Here is a 12,077-nt window from a genome sequence, read left to right on the forward strand (position 1 = left end):
GCAGGTCTTCAAGGTGTTTGCCTTTGCACAGGCTATATGGCTAGGACTCGTGCTTCAACCACTCAGAGAACTCCAACATGGTGTTGGTTGCTCCTGGGCCGCAGAGCATTGTGCGGCAGAATTCAGCTCTCATCTCTGGTGGCAGCTTGTTGAGGAGTCGTGCAACATGTGAGCCGCATCTAAGTTCTGTGTCTCCCTCTGGGCCTAGGGTAGACACTTGCTATTTTCCGTAACACTAATTGGTGGGGCTGTCCAAACTTGTTGTTTAGTTGTCAATCGGGTCTCTGTTGGTGAAGTCGGGTCTAGGTGGTCTAGAAGATGAGTTAGTCAGGGGATATTAATACAATCTGGTAATACATTCCTTATCAAGAATTTTCTTCACCAATGTGTTTGGAAGGGTGTCTACTAACATATCCCACATTGCTTTATATTCAACCACCCTAGGGGAACTTTTGACAGCTGCTGAAAGTTGGGGTACCATCAACAACCTATATAAGGCAAAATGTTCATTATGCTTTAAGTAGCATGTGACACTGTCAAACTAGGGAGTTTTCATGATTCTGAATGCATTCCAAACATTAGCTATGCACGAAGAACACTCCTTGGGCTGAAAACGGCCATAGCCGTCATCACAAAATGAGGTCAGCACATTTGGGCAAGTGGATATATTGCCGAATTTAGCCCAAGGGGTTTGACCCCTAGTTTGGCCATAGACTCCCTAGTTTGGCCATAGCCACTTGGTATGGTACCCAACTTTCAGCAGCTGTCAAAAATGTTCAACAGAAACCAATGTGGGATATGTTAGTAGACACCTTTACAAACACATTGGTGAAAAAATTCTTGGTAAGAAATGTATTCACAGATTTAACATTATTCTGATAATATTCCCTGACTAAATTGGTAAAATAATAGCAGGTCCACCATTTTTGAAAATGGCTGCCATTGTCACAGGATAAATCTAAATAGTACAACTGTATTCCTCCTCCTTGAAAATGTAGGATTAGTCACCAGAATCAAGATCCTAGGTGGTGTAGAACTTGAGTTATTGGGAAATAACAGAAAGTTGGTGGCCATTTTGAAAAATGTCTACCATGGTCACAGGACAAATCTAAATAGTACCAATGTATCCCACATCCTTGAAAATGTATGATTAGTCACCAGAATCAAGATCCTAGGTGGTGTAGAACTTGAGTTATTGTAAAATAACAGCAGGTGGCGGCCATTTTGAAAATGGCTGCCATGGTCACAGGGCCAATATAAATAGTACCACTGTATTCCTCATCCTTGAAAATGTGGGATTAGTCACCAGAATCAAGATCCTAGGTGGTCTAGAACCTAAATCAGTTAAACTTGTCAACTCCGTCAGATGTTCGTCAACTCCGTCAGACGTTCGTCCCGTGATGTTTTTGTTCATTTCCAAAGAAATAGAAAATTCGATGTTAAATCTTTTGTGCTTATGTATTGAAACACCAACTGAAATGATACGTAATGATGTTTTTTTGTTTTTTTTAGATGGTTTTCATGTTATAATATTGAAAATAAAGGTTGAAATGATGGATTTGAGAAATTGGATATTTCATAATAGTGTGATATTGGAACAAAACAATATTAAAAGAATTGTATTATTTAACTTGATTACTGAAAGCCATTATAAGATAACTGAGGACTTTATATTATTGTTGAAATTATCAAATTCAATTAAAAGGGATTTTAGTGTGTCTGACGGAGTTGACAAGAATCGGGTATTAAGTGCATAAATGTCCCATTTTAGAAAGAAATGTTATGCGAAAAACCTGTTCCTTCTCAAGATTGGTAGTTGAGACCTGTGTCTACAAATACATCTATTTGATTTGAATGTATCTTAAAAAAAAAAAAAATCTAGTTTGAAAAAGGTTTTGTCCCTTATCTCAAAATAATAATAATAATAATAATAATAATAATAATAATAATAATAATAATATAATAATATCAAAAATAAATAGCTGCATACTGCAAGCATGCAATATGGTTTTGTTTAGGCTGCATTACACTTTTAATTTCATGGCACTGCTGTGTCCTCAAAAGACTGGAATAATTGGACTGATTGATTTCTAACCACAATCATTTGAATGTTGCAGCTAGGCCTACTACTACTAAGATTCCTTTGAACCTGGTGGATTTGACAGAGTACGCAAGGCCACATGGATAAGGCTTGTTATCGTCTTATCAGCTAAGACTTGAACTCTGTAATTTACTCTTGCTAAAGTTGGACCATTGCCTTGCTGCAGTCAGCATCCTTAACAAGATTAACACTGTAAATATATCTTTAGGCTTTACTACAGAATGAGGCTTCAGTACTTTCTCCTGTAAAGATGAGAGATGGGGACATGATGTTCAAGAGCTCTGACATACGGTATGTGAACTGTTTCAATCATAAAGTCTTCCACTTAAATATCTCTCTCACACACACACACACGCAGTCATGCACACACGCATGTGCGCACGCACAGTGTTGCGCGCACACACACACACACACACACACACACACACACACACACACACACACACACACACACACACACACACACACACACACACACACACACACTTTGCAACAACAAAACAAAAAGCAGGTTTTTAATGTTTTTATTCAAATAATTCAACATTCCAGCAAATCCCTGATTTACAACTTACATTCCTCTAGAATAAGGTTTCCTCTCATATTTACAAGTATATATTATATATTTAAATATATTTTTTATTTATACATTATGCAACATTAACTGTGTAAACTTACTTCATCAAATAAATACCCTGAGCCATACAAATTACAATGATGAAGATGTTTTTGAACTGGCCCAATTCTCTACATTTTCTCAAACATCACAAGCCAGAACCCTTAAAACCAGTTAAGTCCTATATCTCATACCATCGTACAATGGTGGCACATGCAAAAAGGTTTCGCCTACAATGACATGGCCAAAGGGGACGCCAGGTTGAAAGTGGTAGTACCATAATGTTTGGTGGATGTTGAGGTTCTATTGGAACAGATTCCTGGTACAGGACCATTCATTGCTGGCTTTGCTCATTTCCTCTGATTCACCCAACATCCCATGCCTGAGTTGAGCCGATGGTCATCATTCTCCATTTGGTTTCACTAACACCTAAAATGTGAATTAACCACATATTTCTCTCTCTCTCTCTCTCTCTCTCTCTCTCTCTCTCTCTCTCTCTATTTCTCTCTCTCTCTCTCTCTCTCTCTCTCTCTCTCTCTCTCTCTCTCTCTCTCTCTCTCTCTCTCTGTGTGTGTGTGTGTGTGTGTGTGTGTGTGCGTGCGTGCATAGATTTACATATTTATATACATATACAGTTGCAATATTTTGATGTTTTTATTTCGTTTTTTGTTATTATTAAAATAAAAACAAAAAAACGAATGCTGTACTGAGCGTTTCAAAGATCCTGTGATTGACCTGCCTTGTTGGTCATTCAGCATGCCAGCATGTACTGTACAGGCAGCAGTGACCTCTTGAACAGCTATATCTGCCATACTGCAGGTGATTAGATAAGCACCTGCAGTATATAAGCACCTTAACAGTAGAATCAGTTGATTTCATTTCAACTCAAACTCACTCGATCTCCTCTCTTTTGTAAAAAAATGAATTCACTTAAAACTGCAACCCATAACGTTTTGTGTGTGAATAAAATAATATTTTTGCCCGATCTATGACAGAGTAGGTTACAGTAGGTTACAGTATGACAAACACAACTTGCGGTGGTTGTAGTTGGTCTACCTGTTCTTCTATTGAGACATTTATACTCTAGTCGGGTAGGACCACTACTGGTTGAAACCTAATATATCCTCAGATTTTCTTTATTAACTGGGCAGTAAAAAATACAGCACTCGACCAGGAGATCCAGCGTCGATTCCCAGGTAGGACATGCAAGTTACGGATTGCAGCGTTAATGTCCAGTACAGTACTGTACCCAAACTTGATCTTATCGTTGTTACTGCTGTGTGGTCGGTCACATGGTGAATTCATTGCCACTCACAGCAATATACACGTGCCAGATTTACCCTCATCGCCGCCTCCCACTCCCGCTGAAGACTCTTTCCTAGCGGGGTCGTTGAGCTCTTTGAACAGTCCGCTGTCAAGCATTTCCTGCTGCCACTGAATAGACACAGCACCTGTGCTGAACTCCTTGAAGAATTTATCATCTTTGGCATCAAGCATGATGCCTTTGATCTCAGAGAATTCGGCAATGTCGCCTGTATCCTTGGCGTACACAACATTGGGCTTGGGCACCCATGGAGGTCTTACCAGCCCAGCCTCCAGACGCGGGAAGTTGATGGCCTTAAACCACGGGTGCTTCCGAGGGTCTTCCATGTTATTCCTAATGAGAAAGAAAAGAAAGAACTTAACCCTTGCATCATGCTGGGGGCTGTTATGTTATAGAACACTTGTGAATCCAGTCAACTAAATATAGCTTTTAAGAGGTTAAAGGAGGTGTAACTTAAGTGACATTTCTTAGTTAAAGTAGGTGTTTGAAAGCTCAATACATCATTGCTATATTGCTAATAATTGGTTCCCCAATTATTTCCCCCGGGGGCCAAATTATGTCAGGGATATCAAGCCGAGTCAAAAACGTCTTTACTTTCATTCACAAAATTATCTCAGTATTATAACACATTCACAAAACAAAGTGTGTCTGTTTCTGAGAAATGTTGTCACTTTGCTGTGTTTCGTAAACACCCATCACATACTTCATCCCCAGGCGCTCCTCAATCTTTTTCTTTAGGAACTGCTGGATGATATCCTTGCAATTTGCATCAAGGAATTTGTGATCATATTTGGGCTCCTCGTTCTGAATGCGGCGCTGGACCTCTTCTTTCTCAACCTTCACCGTCTTGCTCTCAGCACCTTTAAAGGGAGTGTAGCCGCACACCATCTCATAGATACTGGCGCCCAGAGCCCACCAGTCCACAGATGTCCGGTATGCAGTTTTGTTCAGAAGCTCAGGGGCCATGTATTGATTTGTGCCAGCCTGGGGAGAGGGTGCAGAGAAGGGAAAGGAAGAGAAGGAGGGTTAGTAGAAGATAAGGGGACAGATGTGTCACTTTATTGTACTGGTCAGTGGTCAGTCTATGACAGAAACAAATGCAAATGTTCAAATGCAAATAGGTTAACGCTGTCAGCTTTGCTTATGGCATTGATTAGTTTGAGTGAAAGAGATATTGAGAGAGATAATATTCTGATATAATTTTCATTTTTTATATATTTGTTTCCAAGATTACTAAACTGACAGCGTCTTGCACATAAGCAAGTAAGTAACCTTGGGAGCTAAACCTCATGCTCCTGTTTCTGTAGCGTGAGGCAGCTGGATGTATAAGTGTACACCTTATCCAGCCCTTGTTGCTAAGCAGAGAGGCACATGGTATCATTTTCATAGTCTTGAACCCCGATCAACCGCCCAATCTCTGATGGCAGCCATCTAACCACAAGGCCACTAGTAAAGAGTCTTTCACATCATACTGTACCTATCTGCTGACCTGCATTATGCTAATGCTCCAATTATCTGAGCTCTGCCATCATGTCTGTGACATATTGAATTATACTACCTTTTTTAAGGCATGGCTGATAACGGCATAATTAAAATGTAGAATTCTCATATATCCCTTTAGACATTTTATATTATTGGAGAGACGTTGGAGTATGTAGTGTAATTTAAAATGTAATGATGTAAATGTGAAATTGTACAGTTTATGGGGATTCACAGTGAGAACAAGAAAGGGCTGAAAAGAGAGGGCAGCTGTTCAGTGTTTCTTTATTAGCAGCTAGAGGGAATACAGTATGTTTGTGTAGACTGGAGATTAAGCAATACTTTAAGGTTAACAAGAGTTAAAAACGAGGCATTCGCCGCATTCCAGCAATACAAAAAGCATCAAACAAATACTTAAAACAAGTAATGCTGAAAGAGGATCTCAGTCAAAGAAAACACTATATAACAAATTATTGATTGATTGATTGATTGATTGATTGATTGATTGATCGATGTATTAATTGATTGATCGATCCATCCATCATTGACTGATTCATTTGGCACACTATGACTGCTAATATACTGTGCATACAGTTCTTTCTCCTGCCTCCTATAGCTTAGTTTTCTCTCCGTTTCGTTTTCTGTTTCACTCTCACTCTGCATCTGACCACAACTGCAACCTGGTCACCAGGAGCTTAATGGTAATCGGCTACTACCTGTCAAGAGTCATGTGTGTCTATGCTGACCTCTTCTTACACACAGGTTGTCCATGTCTGGACGTCATCATAGCTCCCATTAGACACACACAAGGTGACATCTTCTTACACACAGGTTGTCCATATCTGGACGTCATCATAGCTCCCATTAGACACACACAAGGTGACATCTTCTTACACACAGGTTGTCCATATCTGGACGTCATCATAGCTCCCAGCAGACACACACAAGGTGACATCTTCTTACACACAGGTTGTCCATATCTGGACGTCATCATAGCTCCCATTAGACACACACAAGGTGACATCTTCTTACACACAGGTTGTCCATATCTGGACGTCATCATAGCTCCCATTAGACACACACAAGGTGACATCTTCTTACACACAGGTTGTCCATATCTGGACGTCATCATAGCTCCCATTAGACACACACAAGGTGACATCTTCTTACACACAGGTTGTCCATATCTGGACGTCATCATAGCTCCCATTAGACACACACAAGGTGACATCTTCTTACACACAGGTTGTCCATATCTGGACGTCATCATAGCTCCCAGCAGACACACACAAGGTGACATCTTCTTACACACAGGTTGTCCATATCTGGACGTCATCATAGCTCCCAGCAGACACACACAAGGTGACATCTTCTTACACACAGGTTGTCCATATCTGGACATTATCATAGCTCCCAGCAGACACAAGGTGTCACAGCCATGTATTCTAGCCCTTCCTCGAGTGCCACAAAGTAGCCTACCCATGAATATAGATATATTATAATATTCATGTGCATGCACTTTGGATATGAAAGACATCTGATTTTTGGACATTACTGGTACTGTATAGAAATTGTCCAATTACCAGATCGGTCCTGGGTCAAATGCAATACGTTCTATTGAACCTACATCTGGCCGATGTGTCACCGTTTCCCACTACTCCCAAGTTCTCCCAACCCTTTAAAGGATTACATATTTAACAATGGTCAAGGCTCACTACCAGGTCTTCTACTTTCTATCTCGCCTAATGTATAACGTAACCTGAATGGCATGGCATCGTTCATCTGTCGGTTCAACCACATGTAAATATATACATCGAAATATATATATACAGTATGTAGTCTAAGTCTAAGTCTAAAGAAAAGTCATGCTAGCCAATCCAATACCTGAGCTAAACTGAAAATAATCTAGGTATAACCAGTTTATTAGTTTTATCAGGACTTCAATGAAGTCCACTTCCATGCCTTCCATTCCATGGATGCCTGAAGAAGGTCAGTAGACCGAAAGCTTTATAAATACTTTGATTGTACGCAGAGTGTGCGGAGCTTCCTCCTTTTTTTCATTATCCCTTTGTGACTCCAGCACCTCACTTAAGTTTTTTTCAGCAGATGAGCGGTGGTTCTTTTTACTTTTAAGTCCACTTCCATTGAAATGTCTCAGTCCTATATCTACACATACTGTAGGTCTACAGTATGTGTAGAACTGATTTTGTCAGTGAGATCAGGGACAGACTTGTGTAATTCCCACAAAGAGGATTAGGGGACCAAAGCCAGCCTTGCTCGTGGGGTGTGTAACCAAGTCACCCTGGCTGGCCACGGAGCATCAGAGAGGAGTATTGGATAATGAGCTTACTGGACTTTCCAGGGGCTTACTCTTTGCTACTGCAAGTAAGTCCAAGAGAAACTCTGCAAGTCTTCCATGTTTCTGAAGTTCTGTAGTCTAGTGCAGGTAATTTTTTATAGAGTGCAATTAAATGTGATTATACTTTATGAGCAACAAGAAGAAAAGATTGGCAACTTAAAAAGCATGTTTAAAAAATTGTTTCAATGTTATTTGTGAGTGAAAACACATTTAATTTGTCATTGTTTTCCTTTAACAAATGTACTCCTCTTTCATATAATAGAAATTCCACAATCAGTCAGCCTGAGCCAATCACGTCATTTAACCCTTTGTCCGTAAAATGTAGACATGTGAATAATTTGCACGCTGTCTTGACACTTTCATCTTCTATATTCTTAAGAGATTCTCATTTTGTGTGAATTGACAAAATGTGAGTCATATGATGCTGATGCAATGCTGTTCTGAACATATTACGGACAGAGATTTCAACCTGTTAAAGTTATTTTGGGAAATGAAACATAAGGGTCACAAGGTCCTGTTATTTATTTGCCTTGCTCATCTTCAAATAAACTATTTAATTTTTCACCAAAGACGGAGTGCCTTGGATTATTTTCTTTTCAAGTCTGCAATTCACATTTTGACAAGCAGTACGTACTACTTGGAGGTAGGATACCTTTTGTCTATATGGTTTTACCTGTATCACCAAAGAGCACCCATCTAAGAGCCACTAACAGATCCCTGCAGCGCTTCCATTCCTCTATTTCTATAAGGGTCACAAGGTCACAGCTTCATCCACAAACCAAGGACACATTTATACAGCCCCAGTCTGAGATAACCTTCACCTGAGCCAGCACCGTTCATTCCACAGCCCCACACAAAATGGTTGCCTATAATTGGCTGGGCTATAATCTGACTTGAAATGGAAATGGGTTTCAGGGACTCACTGGAGATAATTTTAAGCAAGACAGTAAATCCTTGTCCAGATTTGGTCAGTGGAGAGAGTGGGAGAACAACAGCCCCCCATTCAGTATTTAGCTTTAGTGCTGTCTTCTAGTAGCTATAATGGCAGACAGTACTGGAATCTTCTCTTATGTAGCTGTTTGCATCTGTGTGTATTCTTAAACGAATCCCCTTCCACAGTCTGGTGACTTATGACCTGAAAAACCTTGCTCTTATGAGCTCAGCTGCAGATGGCCAATGCAAGATGCATGCACAAAAAGTGCACATGTCTACTCTGAAGACATCTTGAAATGACTAATAATAATATAATATTTTAATTTGAATGTATGGTCACCATCATTGTTCCTCATCCCCTCATGTTAGTGCCACCCTTCTGGCTGTATCATACAGTAGCATGGTGTATACGTATGCTCAGTTGTACTCATAATCGTACAAGGGTGTCACTTGCCAGAAATAACAGATTTTTCTTGTCATCTAGTGAATCTGTTCTTATTTGCAAGCAACAGGGTATGAATTACTCACCATATGGTTGCAGGTCTTATCTGGCTCCAACTCTATAGCCAGACCCAAATCTGAGAGGCGGCATTGGCCTTCGGCGTCCAGCAGCACATTCTCTGGCTTCATGTCGCGGTATACGATGTTCATCTCGTGCAGATGCATGATCCCGGTGGTGATCTGTGCCGTGTAGTGAATGATGCGCTTCATCTCTATGCCCTTGTCCTTGCCCAGGCCATCGTACCCAATGTTGTAAATGTGGTACCTGAGGTCTCCGCCGTTCATCAAGGTCATGACCAGGCACAGGGACTCCTTGGTGTCATAGGCGTACGACAGGTTGACTAGGAACAGGCTGTTGACCTTTTCCAGGATCTGCTTCTCCAACAGAGCCATCTTCTCGCCACCTTTCTTCTTCAGGCGCTTCTTGCACAACTTCTTGCATGCATACATCTGGCCTGTGTTCTTCACCTGCACGGCACACACCTGGAGAAGTAAGACAACATGTTTGTGAGACTTGGTTCTTGAAGGCCAAGCACTGCTCAGGTTCTTATTGAAAATTTATCTAAATGCTATTGTGAATTGGTTGAAAGAGCCGGGTTGCCCATAAAGAAGATATAGTAGTGCAAACTTTAGCAGGGCCTTTTCTTTATGAACTCATGCCTTTCAGTGGTACCGCTTATTTCCATACGTTATGTTGGAACATCATATCATCAAGCCCATTTAGTATGTGCCACCTCTTGGATTTAACCAGTTAAGAGGTTGGTTATACTGCTTGCTCATTTGTAGCTTTGCCATTATCTGTGGATAGTAAATAAACTATACAGTATTCATACTACATGGACTTCACTTTGACCTGACCCCTGTAGACAGAATAAATCCAGGTGATTGTGTCAGGTTACATTTCTTATATGCATCAGACTCTTCTCTTGCTAAAGTAAAAGTTTATGGTAAAGTGCTTCTCCGTTAACGGTTGGAATAATGATTTACGATCGCTTGCACATGCACTTACCTCTCCGAATCCTCCCTTGCCGAGAGTTCTGAACTCATAGAAGTATTTGTCACTGATGGGCTGTTTCTCAAACTCTTTCCACTGGAGGAATTTATCATAGAAGGGGCTGGCTTGGTAATCTGTGAAGGGTTTGCCTTTTAGATAGTCCCTCACGGCCTCCCAGATTTTGCCTTTCATTACTTCATCAAAGTCCGTAACTGTCACAGCCTTGCATTTTGTGGCGTTGTCACCAGTGATGAAGGCTGGAGGAGCCTTGCAGTACTTGTTGATAATGTTCTGCCGTTGCTTGTCTTTTAGTGCACCTTCAGCCAGATCCCAGTCATACATGTCGTCCAGAAAGTCAGCAGCCTTCTTAAAATCAGGGGTGTTGGCCAGATACAAGCGGAAAAACTTCTTACCAATGGGCTGCCTCTCACAGACCTGATCAAAATCCTTTTTAACAGAAGCTCGCACTGCAGCCAATTGATCAGTCTTGGGGAGAGACAAGCTCCGGCGGCGCTTTTTCATCTCTTTGTCATCCCCACCCTGGGCTTTGAGGTAGGCCGTGTTGGCCACCAGGTTATCCAATCCTCCCATGTCACACATCTTGGCAGCGGTATCTGTTTGGTCCCTCCTAAGTGACTGGGTTCTTCAATGGCTCCCTGGGAATACCCTCACACAGCCGGTGCAGTGTGTGTTTCGGGATTTGCGTGTGAAAGTGCAGCTCCCTCCAAAGCCAGCGCGCAAATGAGCCGTTTCAGCAAACCTACCTGGAAACCTAAGGCACACCGACACCACCCAGGAATTAGTCATTTAGAATTATAAATACCTGGGAGGGATTTAGACTTAAGGATCTTTGTGTGGTCTATTCGAGGATAGTGTTCACAGAACGGGAGCCCTAAGAGGGCTCTGTCCTAAGAGGCTTTGGGAGCCTCTATATTTGGTTGTGGTGTTCAACTTCAGCCAAAGTGGTCCATTGGGTTCAAAGTGGTCCATTTTGGGTTCAAAGTGGTCCATTGGGTTCTATTGACTAACTGTACGGCTGAGGCCATGCCCAGAGAGACCAAGAGAACAGAGATACACATTTGCATGAAACTGGATGCCACAACTACTGTATAATGACAACAACATGCTCACATAATTAGCGTTCACACCCATGTGAAGTGAGGGGCGCTCTTATCATCATACATCATCTCATTCCGGCCAATCACAATTTGCGTCCTCACCTTCGTCTTCAATGTTTGTGTTTACGCAATTTTTGTGTTTACACAAACACTCAAAGCTGGCCATTCATTGTCAATTTAATATTTGTGTTTAGACAAACACTCAAAGCTGGCCATCAATGGCATTCAATGTTTGTGTTGGGACAAACACTCAAAACTGGCTAGCTCCCCTCAAAATAGGCAAACATATGTTGAAATTTCATTTCTACTGTATAAGCTCAAAAAAGCGTTGTGAGCTTCTACTGTAGATCTTCTACTTTTGGTAAAGAGATAGGTGTAGAGGGGGAAAAGGAGGGGGCCTAGGATATACCCTTGGGGGACCCCGGTCAATGAAGAATATGGTTTAAGTGGAATTAAGTATATGGTTTAAGTGGTTGATTGGCCAATGGCAGTAAACAATGGCTTTTGGATAAGTCAGATCACAGCCCTTTTCACCTTCCTCTGTCTGTTCATATCTCTCCCTCAGTTGCAACAGAGCAGGTCACTTCAGAGTTTAATCCTAATCTGTCTGCCATCTCTCATCACCCTCCCCATTATAATTATCCCCTTTCTCACA

At 41.2% G+C, this 12,077-nt stretch overlaps 1 protein-coding gene across 1 annotated transcript; it reads right to left on the reverse strand.

The window, feature by feature from the left end:
- Positions 1 to 4,025: 4,025 nt before the first annotated feature.
- Positions 4,026 to 10,904, reverse strand: grk7a (G protein-coupled receptor kinase 7a; the record flags this gene model as incomplete). Its single annotated transcript, XM_083781112.1, has 4 exons — positions 4,026 to 4,371; positions 4,742 to 5,022; positions 9,338 to 9,793; positions 10,320 to 10,904. 4 exons carry the CDS (start codon positions 10,902 to 10,904, stop codon positions 4,026 to 4,028), a joined length of 1,668 nt encoding a protein of 555 aa, XP_083637238.1.
- Between the last annotated feature and the right edge of the window lie 1,173 nt (positions 10,905 to 12,077).

Source organism: Protomyctophum parallelum (assembly GCF_964188405.1).
Source record: "Protomyctophum parallelum genome assembly, chromosome: 14".
NCBI lineage: Eukaryota > Metazoa > Chordata > Actinopteri > Myctophiformes > Myctophidae > Protomyctophum > Protomyctophum parallelum.